This window comes from Rhipicephalus sanguineus, chromosome 1 (assembly GCF_013339695.2).
Source record: "Rhipicephalus sanguineus isolate Rsan-2018 chromosome 1, BIME_Rsan_1.4, whole genome shotgun sequence".
Classification (NCBI taxonomy): Eukaryota; Metazoa; Arthropoda; class Arachnida; order Ixodida; family Ixodidae; genus Rhipicephalus; species Rhipicephalus sanguineus.
The window spans coordinates 166,420,173-166,447,270 of NC_051176.1; the positions used below are offsets into that span (position 1 = coordinate 166,420,173).

General features: G+C 41.6%; 1 protein-coding gene across 2 annotated transcripts in view; it reads right to left on the reverse strand.

The window, feature by feature from the left end:
* Nucleotides 1-13,469: 13,469 nt before the first annotated feature.
* Nucleotides 13,470-27,098, reverse strand: part of LOC119401735 (uncharacterized) — a 38,267-nt gene continuing 24,638 nt past the window's right edge. Inside the window, exons 6-8 of one of the 2 annotated variants that reach the window (XM_037668680.2) lie at nt 25,961-26,035; nt 14,754-14,810; nt 13,470-13,934 (exon numbers count right to left, since the gene is read on the reverse strand). In XM_037668680.2, coding sequence (XP_037524608.1) covers nt 13,764-13,934; nt 14,754-14,810; nt 25,961-26,035 — 303 coding nt within the window. In that variant the 3' untranslated portion in view covers nt 13,470-13,763. The remainder of the gene's footprint in view (nt 13,935-14,753; nt 14,811-25,960; nt 26,036-27,098) is intronic. The other variant, XM_037668691.2, reaches the window with a different exon arrangement.

Consider the following 27,098-nt stretch of genomic DNA (forward strand, 5'->3'; position numbering starts at 1 on the left):
GTTTCATTTTGCCCGGATGGTGAGCTTTTTCTGATTTAACAAGCAAGCACTAGCCTTTGGTTAGGTAGTGGCACCTCATTTTCCACATTTCACCAGTCCTCTCGCAAAGGCTATGCTTCCTACATATGAGACGCTGACAAGTGAAAAAGCTTTTGTTGCACTGTATTCAGGGTGAAAACCAAAATGTGGCCAAGTCTTCCTTATGCGGTAGCAGTAAACACAACAAGCTCTCGGTTTTCATGCTAGTGATCTCGACCGGAGAGGCAAAACGCTGCTCGTTTTGGGATATGACAGAGTTCACTCGTCCTGATCCCAAACTCGAAAGGAGCTATTCTGGACTCTCTCAATAAGAGTAGAATAGATTCCCAGTGGAAGCAGTCAGAAGTAACATGTCCATTTACTGAAAGTAAAAGTTTTTTTTTTTTTTTCGGTAAGGGCACTGCTGCAACAAGTTTTAAAGGGACATTAAAGAGAAACAATGAATCGGTTTAGATCAATAAATTGTGCTCAGAGAACTCTTAACGTCATTAATTTCGCCATCATATGTTTATTAATGGAGGAGAAAATCAAGTTAAAAAAGTTTCATTTTTAAATTTCGCGCCGAAATCTCCCGGCGTGATGTCGGGGATTTGAGTGTGTATGTATCGTATTTTGGCACCATTGGCTCCACAAAATTACCCCAAACTTGGTATGTTAAGTCTATGGCCCCCTCAGAGGACAATGTACTTCATTTTTACCGATAAGGAACTACTTAGTCCCTAGTAGGCGCCGTCAAAACATGTGACGACTTAATGCAACAGAAAAAACAAGATGTAAAATTTTTGTGTCAGTACTCCTTTAATGAAACCGTTCAGACTCAGTGTGGGTTGCTATATAGCGCTTGTGTTTCAACTAATATGACAACTTGATTCAGAGAAAATCATAGTATGACAGAATTGTCTATGCTTTTTGGAATGTAGGCATTTTTTTTTAGTTCTTTTAGACGTTAATGCTTATGGCAACATCAACATGCTTGCAGATGTAATCTCAGTTAATCTGAAATCTTGCTCTGTGGACTTGTCGTTCACTGACGAACTTTGCCATTTTCACTCCATTGGATTCATCCACCTATTGATGAGTTTTAATAGGGAGTATCAAATTTGTTGGCGACAAATCAGAACTTGTTGGCGACACCAGAAACAACGTTCAACAAGATAATGAAGACAATCAAAGAAGTGGAATTAGGATAGCGTCAACATACTACCACTTTCTTTTTGCTCTTTTTTTAAATTCAGGAGCGAGATTTCAATGTGTTCTATACCTAAGATGCACTGAAACAGTTCCAGGGTGCGCACAGGTCCTTGAAACCCTTGAATACCCTTGAAAATCGAAAGTGTGTTTTCAAGGCCCTTAAAAACCTTGAATTTCGGACCAGTCCTTGAAAAACCTTGAATTTGTTGAATGCTAAATTTGAATTGTATTTGTCATCATGAAAATGGTTTTCTTTGCTCAACTTTTGTCTTTTGTTTGAGTTCTAAAATGCGGCAGGAAACCGTACCAATTTTTATACCTATTTAGCCGAATCTCGTTTGGCCGCTGGCAACATTGGACTTGGTGCGAGTTTCGGAGGCAGCGTTCAATGTAGACTTCGTGTCAGTGGCTTAAAACGTCACTACCGGCGCTAGCGGAAGTAGTAACGGCTGCGAGCGCAGTCGCCCCATCGCTATCGCATGTCCATTGTGGCGTCCGCGTTTGTGCGCGGGCTTTAACCTAGTCGTGTCCTTGTGCTACCAGCGCTTTTTGGAATGAGCGTGCCTTCTACGTGTTAGTACAAGGGGTGCAAGTGATGTGTTGATATGCTAAACAATGCCTGGAAAAAGCAAATTTCAGACTACGTGGCTCCACCATGACGACTACAAGCACTGGATTGCACCTGACACGACGAATCCGCATCGGGCTAAGTGCAAGCTTTGCGGCAAAACTTTTGATGTGACTGCCATGGGTGAATCCGCTTTAAAAAGTCACATGAAAAGTGCCAAGCATATTGGCGCAATCAAGATGGGGCAAGGGAGTGCGTTGAAAAGCTACCTGACACCTGTTCCGACAGAGCAGTCCACTACAGCGTCTCCGTTGCAGTCGCCAAGCTTAAATGATGCTTCTAAAACGCACGAGCTTGTCACTGACGCAGAAATTCTTTGGACTTTGAAAGTCGTCACATCCCACTTCTCGTACCGGTCGTCATCCCAAGCAGGGGAGTTATTTCGACGCATGTTTCCGGACAGTGAAGTGGCGAAGGCGTTTTCTTGTGGTGAAAAGAAATGCGCATATGTGACATGTCATGGACTCAGGCCTTTCTTTCTTTCGGCCTTGCAGCGAGAGATAGAACAGTGTGAATTCTTCGTCGTACTTTTCGATGAGTCGGCAAATGACTGTCTGCACAGTAAGCAAATGGATGTGCACGTGAGGTGTTGGGACTCCGCCCAGAAGGTGACGACAAGATATTATACCTCCGTTTTTCTGGGACATTCTACAGCGAATGACATTCAGGAAAAGTTGCTAAGCTCGCTTGAGCCATTGCCCCTGGCAAAGATTCTTCAGATATCCATGGACGGTCCCAATGTCAATCTGAAGTTCTTTAAGGGCCTCCAAGAGCACTTGCAAGAACATTACCAAGTTCAGTGTGTGGACTTAGGCACTTGTGGACTTCACACAGTGCACAACGCGTATAGAGCAGGAGTTTCAGCTACTAAATGGGGACTTGATTGCCTGCTGTCTAGTCTAAGCACACTTTTTGAAGATGCCCCAGCACGGAGAGAAGACTTTTCGTCAGTTACAGGCCAGTGCACTTTTCCTCTCAAGTTTGTTGCCCACAGGTGGTTGGAGAATGTCCCTGTCATTGAGAGAGCATTGGTGGTGTGGTCTGACATCAAAAAGTACATTGAGGCTGCTAGAAAGAAAGAAGTTAATCTGCCGAAGTGTGCCTCATTCAACAACTTGTTTGAGTTCAGCTGTGATGCTTTGCTGCCAGCAAAGTTGAATTTTGCGTTGTGTGTGGCAATGGCACTCAAGCCTTTTCTGGTAGAGTACCAAACAGACAAGCCAATGGCTTTTTTTCTTGCAAAGGATTTAGAAACTGTTCTCAGGAAGCTGCTGATGAAGTTTTTGAAATGTTCGATCCTCTCTGCCAAAGGAATCGTTGGCCTGCTGAAGGTCGATGTTGATAATGTTGAGAATCATATTCCACTTGAAAAGGTGGATATAGGCTACAAAGCCGAGCAAATTATCAAGAATTCTCGGGTAAGCTCAAGGGATGTGTTTCAGTTCCGGATGGAATGTAAACAGTTTTTGATCAGTGCCACAAAAAAAGTCCTAGAGCGAAGCCCCTTGAAGTTTGTATTTGTTAGGGGCCTTTCTTCACTGGACCCGCGACAGATGTGTTCAAAGCCCGACGAATGCCTTACAGGTTTTAGAAAAGTGTTGGATACCCTCATCGCTGCGGGTAGAATAGCTGAACACTTTCGAGACACTGTGCTGGCCGAGTACACGGAGCTTCTGCACGAGCAGAAACATAAGCTTAGACAATATGACAAGAGTGTTGATAGGCTGGATGAGTTCTACCCTGACCTCTTGAAATTTAGTTCAAGCTACTCTGAGTTATGGACCATCGTAAAACTTTTGCTTGTCCTCAGTCACGGCCAGGCCACAGTTGAACGTGGATTCAGTGTGAACCGACAGGTGTGCGTGGAGAATCTCAAGGACCTTTCCTATGTTTCACAGCGGGTTGTGTGTGATGCGGTTGAGAAGGCAGGTGGTGTTCTGCAGGTTCCAATCACCAGGGAACTGAGGATGGCAGTGTCAGCTGCTAGACACAAGTATGGAGCATACTTAGAAGCCGAGAAGAAGCAAAACCTTGAAGCTTCAAAGCAGAGGAAAAAACAATGCATAGAGGAAGAGCTCGATGGAATGAAAAGAAAGAAAAAAAGGCTAGAATTGACAATTGATGACCTCATGGCTTCTGCAGATGCCTATGCGGAAAAAGCAGAGGCAGCAAACGATGTGGCACACATTGTCAAGTCAAATAGCTTGAGGAAGACGGCAAAGGAGAAGACTGGTGAGCTACACTCGCTCAACGTCCAAATTCAGCAAAAGCTTCTGGAGCTCGCCTGAAGTGGGCAGGCGCTAGGTGCTTTGTGCATTTGAAGCAATTTGCATTGTGATATTTGATGAAGCTATCTTTATTTATTTCTATTGCGTGCAATACAAGCAGAATTGCATTGTGATATGTATAAGTGGGCAGCTATAAGGAGCTGCTTCCTGAAGATTTTTGTGCATTTGAAGCAATTTATGTTGTGATATTTGGTAAACATATCTTTATTTTTTATTGTGTGCAATACAAGCAGATTTGTATTGTGACATGTATTTTTCTTTGTGCAATAAATGTCAGACCTTTTGAGAGCACTGTTTCAAGATCTTCGACATGGGAAAAAAAATTACCTCTCGAAGAGGGCCTTGAAAATCCTCCTATAGGGCCTTGAAAGTCCTTGAATATCCTTGAATTTTCTCCTTTGAAACCTGTACGAACCCTGCAGTTCTCACTCAATCTGAGGATTACCAACAATTTTAGTTCCCATGAAACATGACCTTTCACATCAATGCCAGATGCTTCTTAATAAGCGTCCGCTGTAGCGATTCCAGTTTAAATTTTTGCCTTCACAAATCCAGAAACAATTTACGACTTCCTTCCCATGTCGCCACTTCACCTCCTTCTATGTTTTTCACTATGCTGATGGTAAGCTGGGCATAACTTTGACTACATCAAACCCTTTGCCTTTTGGAGCCTGTCAGTTTGGTACAAATTGCGTCAATATTCTGACTGCTCCACACAAATTCATTATAGCATCCAGAAGGTTACACTGCTATGTTATCGACTATGGGGCCATGGGGAAAAAAAATGCTTTTAAAATCTTATATTCATTTTCGTTTTGACGAGAATTCACTATATATGATTCATTTACATCATATTTGACCCTTGCTTTTAGTTTTTCATGCGATTCTTATCCATGCATTTTTTTTTTTTTTTTACGGTGTGGCCAATGTTGGTATGAGCCAGTTTTCTTAAGAGAGTATGGGAGGGTTAGTGGGTCATCTTTGTTTTAGCTTTATATCTCCACAATAGACCGTTTTCATAATCGTGTAGCTAGCTTTTCTGCGATGCATTTAGCCCAACTAATGGTGGCTAGTCGCTTACTGCGAACAGCGTATTCAAGCACAGTTTCATTGCACTATGATGCGAAAAACACATACTCAGTTCTCTTGATATATAAACACGCATAATAGACAAGCCCCAGCACGTGCAACTAGGACCTCCTCTCCAGTTGAAGGACAACAGGTGCTGCCATTAGTTGGGTGAATATGCAGCACAGGGAAGCACGCTTGTGGATTATGAAAAAGAGTCTCATGTTAAAAAAGTGGGTGTGCAAACATGGACACAAGTGAGAAGTGAAGACACCACAAACGCCGTGTTTGCACGCCCTGTTTTTGAATGTGAATACATACCAACTAGCTCAGCTCTCCGAAAAAGGGCTATTGCTCTGTACTTTGTTGAAAAATTTTGCGTGTTGATTAAGAATGCCTTCGGCCTTCACATGGTGTAATTTCTTTTTCTACTGCCTTTCTTATTTTAAAAAATGCGAAGCATTTCTTGGCAAACCTTTGGCATTTTCAGTGTTTCTATCTACGTATCCGTCCGTCCATCCATCCACCCACCCGTCCGTCCGTTCGTCCGTCCATTCATCCAATCTTGCCGCCTATGTCTGGGTGCTCTCATTATTGCCTCCTTAAGTTGATGTATACCAAAGTTGACACGGGAGGGTAAGAGCATTTGACGAGTATGACTGTCGAGTCATGACATGAATAACGTGAAAATCCTGTCACGTAAGTCGTCAAACCCTTTGCTCCAGACGTGTGGCACATACCCACTTACCATGGGCCGCGGTGCATGGGGCGAGAACAGACATTGGTAATTTAAATGCAAAAGTGTTAAGAAAAACCGACATGAGCAGCGTTGACCCAACAAATGGAAAGAATAAAAATTACGATCCCAGTAGGAATCGAACCCAAGCATTCTGCGCATTAGTCAGCTATACTACCACAGAGCCACGCCAGGTCTGGAAACTGGTTTGGAAGAACAGCCTATGCAGGCGTAATGTCGGTGCAACGTCATGTGGCTGTGGTGCTGGCTATCTAATTTTACAAGAAAGCAATAAACACTACATATGTACTTCTGCGATACAGGCGTCATATCAGACTTAACGTATGTAGTACCAGTGTTGGCTCCACTTTTATAGCAGCCTAATAAACATTACAGTTGTATTCCTATGATTCAGCAAGCTATATTGAAGCATTGCTCGACCCCAGAGGAATACATTAACGAAATTTACGTATGATATACACGTGATTGCACCATAAAGTGCACTTAGTTTAGATAATACTTACGTATATACCCTAACGTGAGTGCTGATGTTACGTCACACCATAAGTTACCCTTTAAATGCCAGTGTTGTCGACGTGCCTGGTAAGCCCACAATGTGCGCACAGCTTCTACACTTACAAAAACACGTCGCTTCACCTCGTAACGGTGGCGTAGGCAGAAATTTTTGTCGGGGGGGGGGGGGCACCTTGATCTGACATCGGGTCTGAACAGATAAGTCAGGTCAAGTGTCATCTTGTGCTCTGTAACCCATGGGAAAAAAAATTACGGGGGGGGGGCACGGGCCCGGTGTGCCCCCACCCCCCCCGGCTACGCCACTGCCTCGTAACGCTTGGCTCAAAGCCATAAAATACAGCACAGAAGTACTCGCTGACTGCTTCGCACGAAACTGATTCCCGCAACGTGTGGGATCTGCCGAATTTTTTTTAATCTCTAAAACAAATTTTAGACTGTGGTGTAAAATTGAATGTGCCTTTTCTCGAAAACAAAAAACTGCATGACCGTGAAATTTTGCAGACTAATCATTAGTCTGCAGTAATGCCACATGATACTGGCTTTAATTCCGACCAAGAAGGATGGGTTGGTACATTCATCTCGCCAGAAAAAGAATACTGCCCTCACTTATCACATACCATTAGAGACTTTCCAATTACAGTTAAAACTCGATCTTACGAAACCCGATTTTACGAATTTCCCCAATCTAACGAAGAAATTTACATTTCCCGAATGGTACCCATAGGGTTCCATGTTGTCATCAACTCGAATTAACAATGCTTTCATGGCACTGAACTCGATTTAACGAAGTTTTTTCGGAAATAAATTAGCAAAATGCAGTGATTTCTTTCCAATTTTTACACAGGCGACGTTTCTTTGAATGTGTGCTGCAACGCTATCTCATTAGAACATCTAGCCACCCTAGTCCCAACACTAGCTTTATTTTGATGAGGCTCCATGCCCCAGTCGGTAGCGCTTTTACATATCAAATGGCGCTGGGCGGTAGTGGTTTGTTGTCCCTGTAAATATTCCCAGAGGAACACGGCGGTTACTTTCATTATTGAGTTGTTTATGCGACAGCTGGCACAGATCGTCTCCTTGGAATTTTCTTGCTTTGTCTGCTCGGATATTAACTGCATTCGTTTTCCCTTTCTTTGAATATTCACAGCTTTTCGTAGCTTCACATGACCATTTACCTCGCCTGTATCACCTGGACACGAGAGGAAATCATGCTCACACTGCCCTCGTAGACATTTCACAGGTGCCGGCGTGTATTAGTAGCAAATAAAATCTTTCGGTAGCTTTCGGGCGATGCTACGTTACAATTTTAGATTGCGAAGGACTGAAAAATCTCTTTCTTGATTTTACGAATTTCCCGATTTTAACGAAATAATTTGAGCGCCCTCATCACTTCGTTAAATCAAGTTTCAACTGTATCCTTTTTTTCTGAATTACATCTCAAGCATTTTATCAAAATATTAGGTTCACACTGTTTGGAAAGGATTTCGATAAACCTCAGAAAGTTTCTGTGGAATCAGTTGTGTAGTTTTCAAGAAAAGGTACATATAGGTTTAAAATTGTCGTTAATGCAGACACAATACAATCGTTCGCCCATCTCGTCAATGACCTAGCACTTGATTTTTAGCATTGTGTTCCTCATAAGTGCTGAGATTTTTTGTATTTCTGTATGAATGCCATTATTGCTATGTATTAATTATATTTTTCCCTGATGTTGAGAATGTTCTGAATTTCGTATCTTGTATTGTATTTTCATTGTGTTTTTTATTCTGATTTTGTCACTGACATTTGTTACCCACTCCTGCTTGGGCCCGAACAGGGCCTGCAGTATTTGTAAATAAATAAATAAATAATAAAAATTTTAAAAAGTGATGTTGAGAATAATGCCATCATATGTTTAAAAACCGTGCGGTAAATGCTCCTAACAAAAACCAGTGACTATGCTACAAAAGCACCCCTGGGTGAAAATTTGCAATCACAACTTATGAAAATGGCAGAATATGAAGATCTTGACATATTCATTATAAAAAAGAAACACATGCACAGCGAAATTATGATAGAAAATGAAAACATGTAAATCAGCCCTTGCTTCCATCAGGTGGTGTGGTTTTCGACACTATTTTTAAATGGGTTGGAGCGCTCCGTGCTCGCCACTGCATGGTTTTACTCCCCACAGTGTGTATTAAATTTTAGCAACAAAATAAAATACTTGGGTTTTTGCTCGATTTACCCTACCATACCCCCTTAACCCTGTAAAACCCAGTGTATCATATATGATACATTAAAAATAATGCCTCAAAAGAGTTAATAAGCCCGTCAAAGCTTCATGGAAAAGCTATTATTGCATATTTAACATGTTATAATGAAGTTGCACTGAGTTATTCGTTTATTCAAATTATTTAATTAATTTCAATTAAGCGTAATTAAGTTATGACCGAAATAAAATTTCACCCGTTTTTTTCTTAAAATGAACTCTACACGAAGAGTAAATATTGTGAGTGTTTTTTCACAATTTTTCTGAAGGCAGAACGCCTTTTGGGCATTACAGGGTTAAGGAACAACAACAACAGAAGTCATGGTTACAAAGCCACACAACGCAGCAGTGATCCAACATTTGCATGGCATTTCCCGCAGCCTGAAAAAAATAGCCACACGGAATGGCCTCAGAGTAGTGCTATCTGTGGCATGCAAACTCTCTAGGCTTTGTAAACGCAAAACATCAAGCAGAAAGGAAACTAGCACCCAATGTGGACAGAAAAGGACACCACTATGTCCACAAAATCTGTGGAGTCGGTCACGTACCAAATTTTATTGTCATTTGAACGCTAGAAGAAGATGCTTTTAATGAGAAGGAGGAGGAGTCGGCCTGGAACGCTAGACTGGCCAGTGTGTCAATGACAGGATAACGTGAACAGTGCTCCCACCACAGGTCGGCAAACTCACTCGTGAGTCGACTCACTCAAGCTCACTCAGGCTCAGATCGGGCCTTGAGTCTGAGTGAGCCGGGTGAGTAATATTTTGGCGTGTGTGAGTCCGAGTGAGTCCGGTTGAAGAAAATTTTAGTGAGTCTGAGTTCGAGTGAGTCCAGCTGAGGAAAATATTAGTGAGTCTGAGTCCGAGTGAGTCCGAAGCTCAAGATATATTTCTTGAGTGAGTCCAAGTGAGCTCCACCTTTTTTTGCCGACTTATGGTCCTGTCTACTCATCTTCAGCATTACTATCAGCCTTATATTGGCTTGCGTTTGTACAAAAGATTATTCATATATATCTCAGCACACTAGCATTCATGCGCCACCTCAATATTGATCAGAGGCGCGGCTAGGGTAAGAGGTGCCATGACCTCCCCCAGCAAGCTCTTTCATGGGAAGTTCTTGATAAAAATACCTCGTGTGAGTCGTGTATTTCATAAAAATGTCCATGCTGGATTGAAACCACTGAAAACTCGTATTTGAATGTGCAAGATCAAAAGGCGCCTTGTAGCGCACCGATTATGTCAGATATTGGCATTTTAAAGCACTCACGCCAAGATCGAAAAAAGCAAATTTTACGCCAATGGACTCATGAGTCGACTCACTCAGGCTCACTCAGACTCAGGTGAAGCCGTGAGCCTGAGTGAGTCCAGCTGAGTAACATGTTGGCGAGTCTGAGCTTGAGTGAGTCCGGTTGAGAAAAAAGTTTAGTGAGTCTGAGTCCGAGTGAGTCCGTTTGAGGAAAATTTTGGTGAGTCTGAGTTCGAGTGAGCCCTCAGAGCAAAATATATTTGTTGAGTGAGTCTGAGTGAGCTCCAATTTTTTTGCCGACTTATGCTCCCCACAGACATGGGTGGCACTTACCTCTGCATTGCAACAAGGAGTGCCTGCACTGCAGATTTTAATTCAGTAAACATTATCGGCAAAGGAAAGTCAATGAATGAACGTGAAATTTGGGAGACATTCCAAATTGCGAAACGGCAAAGCTTCCTGTGTAAGCGAGACCACAGTCCTTCTAAAAGATAGAACTGACTTATAAAGCGCTAGCACACATTTTCTTAGCCTCTGCCGTTATCAGTGAGTGTCCGTTCATTCATCTTTCACTTTTGTCTGCTTTGGTTTCTTTGCTATGTTTCTGGATTAGATTGAACAAAGTTGACACATGTGCAGGGAACCTAAGGTAGGGCAACCACCTTTAAATAAATTTCAGTTGCAAGTCCAGCACTTGTCCTGTACTGCTCTTATTTGTAGAAAGAGGTGTATGCAGACATGGAAAGAAGAGAGGGGAATCAGTCAACACATTCACAATCCTCTTGTGACAACACAGTTCTCTTGTGTCTGCACGCATAACATTTATGATAAAAAAATTCACTAGCCCAACACTGTCTTTGAAAGCCTTTCTTTGTGTTTATGCTTATTTGCTGGTACCTTCTACCTTTTTCTTTCAACGTTTTGACAATGAGCCGCCACGGTGGTACTATAGTGGTTACAGTGCTCGTCTGCTGACCCAAAAAATGTGGGTTCAATACAGGCCGCAGTGGTCATATTTCAATAGATGTGAGATGCTAGAGGCCTGTGTACTTAGATTTAGGTGTACGTTAAAGAACCCTAGGTGGTTGAAATTTTCGGAGCCTCCCACTACGGTGTGCCTCATAATCAAGTTGTTGTTTTGGCACATAAAACCCGAGCTATTTCAGTATGTTCTGACAACAATGTCATCAGAGAAATTTTATTAATATATATCCTCCACATTTCACCCTCATATACAGCCATAAGAGAAGTGAAGAGCTGAGACCACATTTTACACACCACGTCCTTGGAATGTCTTGCTTGACATACAGCCTGGACATGAAGCTTGGAGTTGAAATGCACACTGTGTGTATTGCAAGAACAAATGCATTTAAGGCATTTTGATGCGTGCTTGGCCTATGAGGAAACAAAGTTTTCATGACTTCCCTACTGTGAAAATGACTCCAGCTTATGCACTAAATGGCGAACTTCATCCAGACGTAAAAAATACAGCACAGGTCCCACATTTTCATAACTACACTATGAATGTACTTATTTGCAAATGAAATGTATATCGAAACATTTGTGATGTTGCAAGAGATAGGATGGCTCTTCACAGGATGGCTCATTTGACAGATGCATTCTTTGAAGTAAATTTCACTTGACAGTGTGTAGTACTTAAATGCTCACATTCCTTGATGTTCCTTAACAGTAATGTTCCTGGTCCACTTGCATTTTAGCACCTCTGTTTTGCAGAAGTGTGCACAAATTGCAGAAATCCACAGCCCATTTCCCTTTAACAAATACTCATTTAGGACCTCTGAGCGAGTAGGCAGTCTGGTATACCTCAATGAGTAGCTCCGACACCCGGCACAGAGCTCCACTTACTGACAGCTTTCTTTCTGTACAAAATCTCTAACAATATATTCTATGGCATGGCCCACAAAAAAATACAGTAAAAAAATTCTGCAGAAGAGCACTCGTAGTCTAGTTATGCTGATTTTAAAGCATTCAAGCGTTTAGAGTGAATGTGCGTGTGTATAATTCTGTATCAAGCAAGCAGAAAGCTGCATGAGCAATTTAGTCAAATTAGGGAGTAGTGTACTTGAAAAGCATTTTGTATTCTTTTATATATTTTACGTCTGAGACATCACTCTCTCTTCAGAGAAACAAGTGAAACCTGTTCTGAAAGCTGTTAATTTACAGCATAAAACATTGAATTATCTGTGCTTATTCGACTTCTGTTCTGAAACAGCTATTGCTTGTTAACATACGAGCATATAGCCTGTTTTGCACCCCTCTAGGAAATTATTTGACATAAGTTCTTATGGTAACATTCTACAGTGTTTTTTTCTGTCTAGTGTGCAGCATGACAGTATTACAAGTGTGCTGTACATGTAGCCATGCATAGTATACGAGTGTACAGTTGTGAGTAATACGAGAGAGAACACCAAATCTTGGCAAGGATTATACTCGTGGTGTGCAAGTTCCAGCCTCACCAATTAGTAATTAGCAAGCAGCATTCTGGTCAAACATTGTCTTAATGAGCACTTGTATTTGGTGCTAGCAAGTTTAGCACATTTTGAAAGAAATTTGGTTGTTCTTTTTCATAACAATCAGCAAGGTGCACCTGCTCGCACAATCTCATGGAATGCACATATACACATGCAAAAAGAGGACAAGGTGTTATGTGCAGCATAAAGTGACTACCAAGAAAGGAGCCACTGCCATATGTTGAGCACAGAATTACATAATGGCACCTCAATTATCGTTGCATGCTCAAAGCTTCTTTTTTTTTTTTTGACAAGAAACTTGTGCAGGCAGATGTACATATATATGAGGGAAAAAAAGTGTGACTCCTTGAATATTTTAAGGCATGAGAGAATGCTAGCCTCTCATGCTCTAAAGCAAGCTATGGAGGACAAGAACAGTAAGACAGCACAAACAGTTCAAAAACACAGGCAGCTGCTGTTTATTCAACTTGTTCTTTACTTTTTCTTGTACTCTTGCTCAGAATCATACAATCTCTTAGTGATATTGAACATGGTAACACACACAAAATTCACGAAATTGAACAGTCACTGTGTACTTCCAGCACAATATAAGAGATGCGCACACAAATAAGCCTTTAACTGCATCAAGACAATATGCCCATCTAGCAATAGAAACTACAGCATAAGACTAAAAGTGAATCATATGAGCGATACCACTATCGGAACATCACTAATTCAATGAGAACTAAATTTGTTTATCCATGGTGTTTAAACATGGTAGTAAGAAGAGCTCCTTAATATTGTGACTGCCACCATGAAACATCCCATTTTCAGAAACAAACCTTGGAATTTTTTTTTTTTTACAGTAGTATGCACCTACATCGTTTAGCAAATCAAAAGCATATGTACAAAGCAGCCTCCTCGCATATACAAAGTGCTGAAATGTGTGCTGCCAGAAAAGGCTATCTAACGGCACTAGTTCAGGAAGTTAAATTGGAAAAATGAAATCTCTGGTTCATGTATGCAAGCTGAGCAGCCACCATGAAATGAATTAACAAAAAAATTCACATTTAAATATTCAGCACACAGCTGCTACCTAGCCGTAGGCATCAAAGACATTGTTAAAAGTGTACCAGGCAAGCACTGATAATTCAAACAAATTAATGCAACGTAATGATAACAATACCGGCAAAGTGGGAACAGCGTGCTAAAATATGCAGCAGTCACTCAAGAATGAATATGTATTGGTAAACACGGGCAGAGGAAAACTAATGAGCACAAAATAATTTGCCCTGCTTTTTTCACTGCATTACTATGCGACAATCTTGCGAGCAGAGCCATGCTTGCTTTTTCGAATTTCACGAATGTCTTCTCTTAGGTCATTTAGCACGTCACTTTGGCCTTCCTTCTCCAGCCGCTGTGACCAGGCCTTCATCTCCCGTTCATATCGGAGTTTGTCCTCATCAGCCTTGTGCAGATATGGCTGGGGAAAAAAAAAAAGAACCATCACCGGGCCTGTCAACACTGTGTACCGAGGTGTCTGTGACTAATTGAACATTCATTACATTTAGCATCTCTCACAAGCACATGGCAGCTGGAATTCGATGAGCGATATGCAAGAATGCTTTGTGCTTAAATTTAAATTTAGGTGCACATTAAAGAACCCCAGGCTGTCAAAATTAATCTGGAGTCACTTACTACTCAATCATACTTAACAAGTCAAACCTTGAAATTCAGTATTATACTAAGAAAGAAAAAAGTTGACCAAGATGCTGTACAGGCTACTGTAGCTGGCAGTGAACTTTATGAGTCCAAGGAAACATAGAGCCAGACCAAGCCTTCATTCTTTGCAATGTTTACTGCTATGCACTCACACGCCTCAGATTAAGTATTGCTACATGTTTTATTTCTGGTTACCGCTGTCACAAAGCTGATTTATATTGCGTTTCTAGTCTCTTAGATGCTTGACCACGTACTCTGTTACCAAGTGAACTCTTGCAAACAGATGGTACCACTGCATGAATTTCATTCCTTGAGGCATGTGAAAGCTGACTGTATCTCATAGAGTAACCTGACAAATGATTAATGCGAGTTAACAGCATTTTTATTATGATAAATGCGAGTTAACAGCATTTTTATACCAATAAAGTGAATGCTAAATAATACCATTCAAGTGCATCACCTCCATCCTTACTTCTATTAACTCATATTGGTTGCATTTGCCAGTGAATGTGTAGCTCTTGAGGATGTTTGGCTTGGTTATTTGCATGCAACTTTAAAAGTGTTTGCCAGAATGGCTGACCTGTTTCTTTTCTTCAGGCAGCTGCTTCCACATGGCACCAAGTTGAGTCATGATCTCCTGAAGTTCAGAGATATAGAATGCAGAACCATCAGGGTAAGTATGCCAGGGAAAACTTCTGATAAACAATATAACTAGTGTAGCAAAACAGTATTCAGTTAACTTATGCCATTTCTTTGTTGACTGTTCAAGCATAACTTTCGAAATTAAAACAACAAAACAAAACACTACAGATGCACCTTGGCAGTTCAATTTTGACAATGGGCTCATCCATTTTGACTAAAATTTAGGTAATTATGTAAAGGTTAGTGCTTCATTATTCATTTATTTGGCAATACCTTAAACTGCCACAGTTAAATTCTAAAAGCGAAACAAGATAAGTTTTCTCAGTTAAATGTTTTGAAAATATTTACTTAATTATATAATAATATAAGAGCCTGTGAAAGTGATAGTTAAGAAATGAATTACATTAAACAGTTTGTTACAGTGAAAAATGGTTGTGTGCTACATAACAAGCATTGCAATTTTAATTAATTTGTACTAGGTCTAACATGTATTAGCATGGTGTAATGCCAAAAATTCACATTAACCAGAGAGCAGACTAATTAATTTCAACTTACTTACTTAGAAGATAACAGTGGTTATGGCAGAATACAAATGATCCAAGCAGATTTTAGTGAATTTACATGCATACTTAAAATATAAATTTGCAGCAGAATATACATTCTCACAGTGGATCTTAGTGAACTAGAAGTACGAGCTATGGTTACCATAATGCAACTGTGTGAAGTCAATAAGATTTAATCAGAAGATTGTCACAAAGACAGCTGCAACGGCTGATGCCAGTGCCAACTAGACAGCCATTTGCCTTGATGCTGATTTTTATATTGCAAAGTTTTATAGTTAAGAACAAAACGAGCACAATAAATGTTGCCACTACCATGGCAGCATTTTGAAAAGCACAGGTCTTCAACAAACTTCACTGAGATTATTGCTCTGAGCTTCAACACACAAGGCAAATCTAGCTTGGTTTCTAGGAGGCTTGGTTTACACATGAAAGGGCAAAGGGTAGATAGACGGGCTAGTTTGGAATAGATTCATTGTAAAAAACTTGGAAGTGCAAACAAACAAGACATGAAAGAGCAGGACACAAGCACAAACTGCGTATGTTTGTGTCCTGCTCTCCCGTAACTCGTTTGTTTGTCCTTCCAAGTTTTTCAAGATGAAAGGGCTCCTATCTTCAGTTTTGCACAACCACAATCAAAATTTAATTGGTACTTGTCATAAGCGTGCGCAGGGTTCCCCTTCAGGGGGGGGGGGGACCCTGCGCACGCTTATGGGGGAACCCTGTGCACGCCAATTATGTCAATGTATGCCGCTGACATTGCGCCCCTCCCCCAGAGTTGTAGCGCCTCCCTCCCTATTATGTCAATGTGTGGGGCTGACTATGCAAAGTAGCATAAACAAAAGAAAGAAACCAGCAGTGCGCACTGGTGCCGCTCCCTCTATACCACTGAAAAGTTTTCCAGTTCTGCACATGCACTTGTATATGCTTTCAATTTTTATACACCCGCCATGGTAGCCCAGCAGGTAAGATATTGTGCTGCAGTGCTCCATGATGCCGGTTCAATCACAGGCAATGGCAGCTGCATTTTGATGGGAGCAAAATGCAGGAATACCCGCATACTTAGAGTTAGGGGCGTATTAAAGAATGGCAGGCGATCAAAATCGATTCGGAGACCCCCCTCTATGACATGCCTTATAAATCGTATTGTGGTTTTGGCACGTAAAACCCCACAAATTTTTATTATTAAACTTTTATATAGTCAAATTTGGATATATTGAACACTGGTATTTGGAGTTATTGTCTGTAAAGAACAGTAGTACTAGCGCCATCAAAATATCTCATGCATAAGTACGTATAGTACTGTATTACGTGTGCATAAAAAATGTTGACTACCACTTTCAAAATGAATGTTGTGCCTCTGTAAGAAAACCACTTCAAATAGTACTGCAACCACTTTTCACTCCACTGGAAACATTCATGCCAACAAAACAGCATTGTTTTTGCATATGCTGCCAAACGAGGCATTGAATGAGAGAGGAATTATATGCCACGGAAGATAAACGAGCAAAATTGATGCATAAACATATAAAGCAGGGGCCTTATTAGCACTCCGCAATGACGAACCCAATCTGTTTTGTTTGTGTCCTCGTTGCTTCGCTTTCGTGTTTACGTTCCACAATTAGTTTTTCTATGGCGATTTTGCACTTACTGATGGACATGATGTAGGGCAAAACTCGAATATTTGCTTTAGCATGCCTCAGCAGAACACAGGCATGTATTGCAATGAAGCATACAAACAGCAATAAGAACAGTCATAGAGTGAAGCACACTACCTATGCCTTAAAGGGGCTGCCAACCAATTTTTTATGGTATAAGTCTTCTTTAGTGCAACGGAAGGCTCACTGGTCAGAGTGTCTAATGATGAAGTGATGAAAAATTCGTAAACAGGGTTTATGTGCTGGAGCCGACGTTTCGACAAGCGGACTTGTGTTCTTCAAGGCTGCAACTACTTTTCAAAGCAGTTGCAGCCTTGAAGAACACAAGTCCGCTTGTCGAAACGTCGGCTCCAGCACACAAACGCTGTTTACGAATTTTTCATCGCAAGCTTCCATCTTCCCCTGACCCCTGCCTTTTTAATGATGGAGTCACGAGTGGTAACATGGAAAATGCTGCGAAACATTTTTTATCAAGATTTCTTATCCTTTTTTTTTGTTCACTGCTCTGTCGTTCGTGCTGTTTTACCATAATGTGTGTAAATCAACAAGCCCAGCTAAGAACTCCTAAACTACAAGCCTGCCTTTTATTTAAACGCTTTATTTTCTTCACTTCTGCTCTGCAGAAGCCTGCATATGAATTGGTAGCTTAGCAGTGGTAGCTTAGCATGTAGGACGTCGTGTTACTAAGCTCGAGGGCGCGGGTTCGATTCCTGGCCACAGAGGGCGAAATGCGAAAAACGCCCCTGTACTTAGATTTAGGCGCATGTTAAAGAACCCCAGGTGGTCGAAGTTAATCCGTAGTCCTCCACTATGAAACGCGCGTTGAGCATTGTGCAAGCCTTAAAGGGGTACTGACACCTTTTTTTCGAAGGCGCGTTTACTCTGCCATGCAAATCTCCTGTATGCAGAGACGGCTCTGAGCAAGTGTGAACTCAGGAAATGCTGATTAGATATTTTATTTTGATATTAAAGTCAATTTTCCCATGGCGCACCTACCGACATCGACACTAGCTTGACGTCAGGCTAGTTGTGATGATGTTAGGTACCAAAACTTCCAAGATGGCCACTTGTGCGTCACCAAAACATTTAAAATGGCCGCTTTTGCGTCACCAATGGAGCCACGGTGCAGAGCAGCCGTGGAAACGTCACTATATATTGTGCAAACACGTAATGAGAAGCTCATACCGTGTTGTGACGTCAGGGTACAGTAGGAACCGAAACTAGCTTTTAAAAACATACTGTAATTACTTTTTCAGGGTGCACTCGCACTTAGCACTACCTTTTCTAGGCTCTTGAGGGCCTGACCTTTCATTTGACGCAAAAAAAATGAGAACTGAAAATTTTTGTGTCAGTAACCCTTTCACTCCTTGAAAGAGATGCTTTTATGAATTTTTACACTGTGTAAATCTAGGTATTGTGATGCTAGAAAAGTTGAACTGTAGTAAAAATTTATAGGCCGGCAAAAGAGTGAATTGAGTTGGTAAGGAGTCATCACGATATATTGTTTAAGCACTGCAATTCTGTAACTACATCTTCCAGTTGATTGCATGGTACGCTTTATTATCAGCCACAATTCACAGCCCGCTGACCTCAGTGATAAAGGGGCAGAGTGTCACACTGACCACTAACAAAGTACAGCATGGAATGAAATAAAAAAAAAGGTACATATAACTAAATCATGGCCCAGGACTCCGCTCGGATGATTAGAAATATAACTCGTGTATGTGAATCACTGCAAAATTAATAACTTGAAGGGTCCACATACCCTTAACACAACCCAAGTCATTTACCGCTCAAGAGGGGGGGGGGGTGCGGAATGCCGTTACATACACCATCACTGCCTTTTACTACCCGACAATGAGCTGACAACATCACATGGACAAGGCGTTTTCTCTTACTTGCAGTTAGAGTAGATTTTGTGATTGAGCCAAGTCATCGAAGCACTGCACATTAATGAAACTAGTGAAATGGGAGTGCATGGGTGACAAAACTTTTTGACCACCCACGTCACCAGTGTTAGTTGTCAAGAGATGGTGTCCTAAACCTGGTGGCCATGATGTGTTTCCAGCTTGCACTATACAATATGCCAGTCGCAGCACCCAAAAACATGGCTTTTGAGACTGGCAGCTGTTGTTAGGAAGAAATTGTCACTGGGATGCAAGCTTGTGCACCACCTAGGCTAACATCAAAAGATATTTTCTACGAGATTTAAATATAAATGCACAGCAACATTTTATTCAATCTTTCAATACACTGCAATGATCCTTTTATTGAGTGGTTTAGTACAAGTGGTACGGGTAGTACTTCAGCAGGAGGCTATGGACGCGGCAAAAACCGACACAAGAATCACAGTGCTAGCGCCAACAGCTCTTGCTCAGAGCTTTTCAGCTAAAGTAGTGCCCCACCACGGCGTATTGTTCTTCTTCCTCCCTACAATATAGATAGAATTATACCAACAATGGACTACATCATTGAGCAAGTACTAGAATGTCTTGATAGGGTCACATTTTGTGTCCTACATTTGCTCAAATATCTTGATTAGTAAAGTGCTGTTGTCTATAATACTCACTCTTAGACATTCTCAAGTATTTAAGCTATCAGTGTAGCCTAAATTTCTATTAAATGCGAAGCATTTCTTAGCGAACCAAAGGCACTTTGACCGTTTCTATCTACATATCATCTATCTAGCCGCCTACGTCTGGGTGCTTTCGTGGTCGTTTCCTTAGCTTGACAGTTGACACATACCAGAATTTGCATGGGAGGACATCAGCGTATGACGAACATGATGAACAGGGCATTGCATGAATAGCATGAGATACTTGTCGCGTACGTCATGAAACCCTTTCCTTCAGTCACGTGTGGCACATACCTATACCACGGCCCATGGAATGCGCTTATGAGCCACAGTTTGGATCAACCCAGGAACGACGATAACAGAATTTTAAAAATCTTTATGTGATCGCGTTTGGAGTTTGTGTCGCAGAAAATGCAGAGCAGGAGTCGGCAGCACTGCCGGTGAGGGAAATATCAGAGGGACGGAAAGATTGAAAATTATGGTTAGAGCCCCAAGTGAACCCAGATTCTGCGTGGCAATCAAACATTCATTCACAGAGCTACGCCAGTGCTTGAAAATGCTTACGAAAAAGACGCTGCAATGGCGTCATAGCGTGGCAACGTCAACTGTGGTTGCAGTGTTCGCTATCGGCGCTTGCAACAATGTCACAACCATTACATATTAACTCCCATGACTCTCCAAGCAATCGTCACCCATTGCTCAACCCGGAGGAAAACGGCATAAACCGCTTCATATGATGCGTACAGCGTCGCACTGTAGCGTGCAGTTCATTTCGGTAAAACTGACATCTGTGCTCTAAGGTGAGTATCGACGTCACATAGGACCATAGGACACTCTTTGGGAGTCAGTATACACCAAAATTACTAGATTCTAGCTAATTTAGTAACGTTGGTGTAGTTGACGTGCCTGGTAAGCCTACGATCAATCCCGTAACCAAGGGGGGGAGGGCCTAGGACCCCCCCCCCCCCAATACTGTTGTTTCCTCAAATATGCACTTCCCTCAAAATAGGTGCTTTCCTCAAATAGTCAAGGCCTTCAGCAAGTGCTCCCCTCCACTTCCCTGACAAAAATTCCTCGCTATTGGCCTGCCCATGATATATACCCAGCACTACTCAAAATGCACAAAGAAGTCGGTCCAACTCGCAACGCTTGACTGAAAGCAATAAAAATGTTTGGTATAGGCCACTAACTGCCTACTCCTTCGCATGACATCGACTTCTGAGAATTTGTGGAATTTGCCGAATTTTTTGTCATTAATATCAATTTGATTTAAATAAATTTCGTCACGAAATTTCAGTGCCACAAAAGACAGGGCACAGTGTAGGGGACAAACGTAAGTGCTTGTTTGTCCTCTACGTTGTGTCCTTGTCTTTTGTGCGTGCCAAGATTTCACGATGAATTTGAACCAACTCACCCAACTTTCAGTTCTACTGCAGTTAAAAAAATTTACCATTCGTGGTGTTGTGACTGGTGCTAGAGGTGCTGCTTCGGAGCAAAATGGGAATTATGCTAGTGGCAAGGCTACATACTACACTGCCTTGTCTGTGTCACCGTGTAACATCTCTCCTGTTTTACTATGATACAGCATGCCTAGACATAATTGTTTCCAGTGCTTGCAGTATTATAACATGCCCAACTCTCCCACTGCCCCTCCACTCCTCCTGGATTACAAGCTGGAGAAGGTACCTTGTGTAGTTACCAGAAACTATGCTTCAAAATAAGTGTTTTCTTTTTTCTTCTTTCATTTCACTCCTCAACATGCAAGAAAATCTACTTCCAAGCAAACAAGCTTTCCAGGAATGCCAACCTCTAAAAAGGGGCCCTGCAACACCTTTGGAAGTAATAATCAAATGACCATACTCTAGGAGTTTACTGTCTCATGAATCTCATGCCACAAAAATTTCTCACATCCATCAAGTATAAATGGAGTTACACGGATTTGTCACAGGCTGAGAGCACCTTTTCTCTTCTTTCATCTCGACAAGCGTGCTGGAAGCTACAGTGGGGAGGGGGGGGGGGGATGGCAAGGGGGCAGGAACCTACATCAGTGCGCGTCATGGTCTTGACCACCGGTGCATGCAGCACCCCATGGCAGCTGCAGTAACTATGCAGCACAAAAGCTTACTATTGCTGTGTGAAAGTGGCTGAGCTATATTAGAAGCTGGTGCGCACTGGCTTTGTCCTGCGCTAGCTTGACATGGATAGCAGCTAAATACTGATAGCACATTTTGAAGTGGTTTAAAGTGGCTAAACAAGTAGTAATGTCTACCAATAGGTATACTAATAAGCGAGGAGTGATGGAGAGAGCAAGCATGTGCTGGCGAATGGACTGGTTTGGAAATGAAAATGCACATTAGTAAGTGCAGTCATAGTGGGCTCAGTACGAGACAAGTGAATGACTAAAGCACAAAGGGTCTGAAATAGTATGGGCACAGTATGCCCGGTGCCACCCAATGCCGCCTCACAAGGACATAAGAAAAAACAAAACAATAGGGAGACGTGTTGATTGAGAACAGAAGTACAAAGATAGTTAATTTTTCAGTGTTTCTGGAGAGAGAAACGTATATCTTTATTTATTGAACTCGAAACAGACAATATAAATATTACCAAGGATGTTCCGACAATTAAAAAACCAGCTAATGGCTGTGTCCTTCCTTTCATCTACATAGTCATTTCCGTCGACTAAGTAGTTTGCCGAGAGGCGAGTGAGTGATTTCTAGATGTCTCTGAAATTAAATTGTAAATTCCCTTCTGCATGCAGTGCAATATTATTTGGCTCACATGTTCACAGGAGGCTGACTACTTATGAGCAGTGTTTTCTGACTATGTTCAAGAAGTGTTGCAGGGCCCCTTTAATAGCAAGAGGTGTAGGTCTGTAAAAAGTGAGAGCACCACTCAGTGCCACAAAGGACAATGGAGTCAGTTATGCAGACAGGACAGGACCACAAGTCCTTGCCCCTAGTTCCACCACGGTGAACCAGGCGGATGTCTGCCACCTTAGCAAACTTCAGGCACACTACAAGTTGTATATACATGTTTTACAGGTAGGAATATACGCAGCCAACCTAGAGGCCTATATATGCACTTTATTGCATAATTGGCATGCAAGTAGTAGGTATGCAAGTAGTGCTGCAATACAAGTCGCACTCCACATGCTTCACAGAGCAGTCGTTTTTGATCTGCAAAGCTTTCTCCCACACATATATTACACAGATTATAACTACAACCCGTAGATGTAAGGTTATGTCACATTAAAGATCATACATGCTATTTTATACTTCTACATAGTATATGACAGACTAGTACTAGTTTTTGGTCAGGAGTGCAAGTAGTGTGGCTGTGGCTGCCATGCATGAAGACATGCCATTTCACTCATTCAGAGGTAAATAGGCTAAGATCTGAAATACTTTCCACGCAGTAACTGCATCATATAAATGTCATGAATATATAATACCATGCATGACGTTAAATGAAATTACATGACGCATACTTATATCTTTATTTAAAATGTGATGCACAACTTTTCGGCCGCAAATGCAAGCAGTTAGAAAAATGTCTCTGCAGTCTTTGTAGCACAGTCAACATCTGATTTTTCATACTCCCTAAGGACTGCACAAATGCCCGAAAAAAACAAATGCATGCCTTATACTGCCCCCAAGAGCTCAAATTACCGCATCCACTCACTACTGATATGCTCTGAAGGCCTGTCAATACACTTATTAGGCATGTCAGTGCTCGTACTGTAACAGAATACGGCAAGTACACATATGTATATTTAAGGAACGCATACTAGTAGTATGTCTCATGAAGGTGACCCCTTTCCACTCTTGGTATAGTTTGCTGAAATGTATTGTGTGTGCTTCAACACGTCGACACTGTATTACAGCCAAGTGACTTTTGGAAACTGGTATTATGCAACACTTAGACCCTTGCCATGTTTTCCGTGGTTTGATACCATCGGTGAGGTTGACTAAGGCAAAGCTGTTGCGATTTCTGATAGCGGCAGATATTTTTAATTTAAAAAAACACGACACTGAACAACAGGAACCTTGTTAGCAAACATCCAACCACAAAACACAGTGGCTATGACTGTGGCAACAGCTGCCAGTGGAGTGGTGCACAAGAGTGCTGGCTGAAGGCTGTCAGATAATCGAAGTGGCAGTTACAGTTGTCTAAAACGGCATCAATTATTGCCATTCTAGACTACAAAGGGTTTCAGCATCAGAAATTTCAGACGCCTTCATACACTGGCTTTATGGGTGCATGGTGGTACCATTAAAGTACCACCACACACACCACCACACGTGTCCGAAAAATAGAGCATCTGGATAAACAGTAATTGAGTGTATTGCCTGCCATCTACAAAAGAGCATGATGGACCTGTACAAGCTTAAATGCCTCTTTTTCCAGACACCTGCAAGCCATTCCTTCTAAAAATAAACTGGAACAATACTGGAGTCCAACCACTCCAAGAGCACTTATCTAAGCACTTCAGGTAGTGGTGCAGGTCCCACATAACCTTGCTGTACAAATGCAACAGCCATGATGCATGCTCAACAAACCGCACGCAGCAAACATGCCCTGTATAGATAGCATCTGTTTTGGAAGAGTGCTGTGGGGAAATTTGCAGGCAGTTCAGAACGCAGTCCTACATTTGCAAGGATTGTGTGCAGGCATAGATCACCCATTATGCTATAATAATGACCTTGTTCTAATCTCGTTGATGTCACTGCATTATGCCCATTAAACTACACTATAATCACACTATTATTCTATAAGAGTCCTCCTTATAGTTGTGCGAATGGAGTAATTAGGGGCACTGCCTTGGAGGCTGCTAAAACTTTATACATTTAGATTATGGTCCGTCTTTGTGATCATACTTATAAAAAAGAAAAACAAGAAAAAGAAACAAAAAAGAACAAAGAAAGAAAGAAACCGCCAGGCCTGCGCAGAACTCCCAGCATAGTCACAGCGAAAGCTGGAAGAGCGGCCTTTCTAGCCCATTGTAAACTCTCTTGGGGCAAATAATACAACTACATTTGCAAGGTACCCACTATGCCATAAATCATAATTTTTGTGAGGTAGGGAAGCACCCACTATGCCATTATTCGTCATTCTGCGTAGAAGCGTGGTATCCGCTACACATCTGGAAGGCATTACGTGGACTTTGTTGATGCTGTGGCTGATGACTATGAAGAATTATGGCTGAGCCCTTTGTAACGGGTTGGAAGCATTAAACAACCCACTCGCTACGCAATTCGCATTGTGCGATGCCTGGCTGTTATTTTACGCTCCTACCACGCTATATTACATATGCTAACGTGACTCCTTGTCCAACATGACGCTTGTATAGGGTCTTTTTGCAAAGGAGTTTCAAGCACCGGCGTGGCTCTGTGGTAGAATACTCGACTGCCATGCAGAGGGCCCGGGTTCAAATCCCATCTGATTTTCGATATTTTTTCTCAGTTCATTTTTTCTTATCTCGCGCGATAGCAGTTACAGATATTTGGTGGTGGCGGCGGACAACTACACCACCACAACTGGCTGTTGCTGTGATCTCATAACAGCTTTCGCTGTAATAAAACCAAGAGAATGTCCAATGTTATCACGTAGCATCTCCTCATCTCACAGAATGTTTGCACACGTACATGAGCTCATCAGATGGTGACGTCATTCTTGAACATTTTACTTCTAATTAACAGTGCTGCATATTTATGCTTGCTCTCATTTACTGCTATTCAGTACTTTTTCAACAGTGTTTTTGTTAAATACAAGCAAATGAAAAATAAAAAGAAGCGAAAGCCATATCTTGCTACAGTACCAGTCAAAATGTGCTGTTTGGCAATTTGGTCTGTCACGACAAAGCAACAATGGTAGCTCAGTAGAACTTGTTGAGCTAGTTGGTACATGCTACCCTGAGTAAATAAGATGCATGACAACAGAAGAAACAAGCACAAAAACAGGGCAACAACTCACAAATAACTGAGAATTGCAAGCCTATATCCTATCTTTCTGCTTTTTTTATTCTGTTGGATTGCGTCTTATTTACTCAGAGTGAAGCGATAGTTACATGAGCTTGCTGGCATGACTTCACTGGCTCTTCAGCATAACAAGTAACAAAAGAAGAGGACACAACACACAGGACTGTGTCATCCCCCTTTTCCTGTGTGTGTCAAACAGCTGGTATATTCATTTTTGTAATAAAAACACAACAGTCCATTCTTATATAACACCTACTTAAAACAGAAGGCACTAGGGTTTATCACATAAGTGACAAGATGCTAAATATCTGTCACTAAGGAAGCCTTACTAGCTGCTTTTGCTGCTGCCCTAATGTAGAATGAATGCCTACCTGTGGGGATGGAACCTCACTTTTACTAGGCAGCTTCCCTAGAAACCATGAAGAAATACTGCTGCCAACTGCACTCTGGAGAAGAGATGGAGCAATTGCAGGTGCTTTATAAATTTAACTGCACACAAAAATAGTTTTTTTTTTATCTTTGTCACAGCAAATTCTGAACTAAGCATAACTTTTGTGTGCTGCAGTGTTTGCAACAAACTGCGGCCAATAACCTGTTAGAATTCGGAGGGAAGGGAAAGTACTGATTGTGTGCATCATCATTTACCTGCCTCACCACCACTGACAAGAAAGCAGTAGACTGTTCAGTCATCAACTAATTAAAATTGCTGTGTGGCAAGACTCTGTAAGTTTGCAGCAGATTATTTTTGAACTTTAAGCAGGAACCATAACAAACTTAACAGACTTTATGATGCATAGGCATGTATGTATACAAGTTGTGGATAAGCCAAAAAGCAAAAGTAATTACTTTATAAAGGTATATCTAAAATATATAGTCCCACTAAAGCTATTACAACTCCTGAATATCTGCTCTTATCATTCAAATGTTAGCCTCACTGTCTATACCAGGGGTCCCAAACATGCGGCCCGCGGACCTTTTGCTAGTGGCCTGGCACGCACACGACCGTCTTTGTCCCATATATATATATTTTATTTGCTTAATAAGTATGTTCATGATCTAAACAGACGCGACTGGTCTCAAGCATTTTTTTTGTGAGGCACCCCATGCAGTCGCCATGTGTTAAAACATAACCGTGAAACAAAAATACAAAAGCTCTATATTTCAGAATCGGCGTCTGAATTTCAGTCATTCCGGAGATCAGTATTGACATATTTCTTGATACCTGACATCAAATCGCCTTTAGAAATAAACCATATACGAGATATGGGAAAGGCTTTCTTTCAAATGGCAACATTAGCTGACATTTTGTTGCCACTAAAGTGACCGCTAAGTCAACTAGGTGCCTAAAATTTGGTTGCTAACTCTTCGTAAGCAATGCAGTGATGGAAACTTGATGGCCAGCAGGGTGGCTGCTCATTAAAATGGCCAGCAAGAGCTGTCGTGGTAAGCTTGCCACAAGTATGTTTTACCAGACAGTTCAGTACCAAATCACTAAAACACATGCGCAAG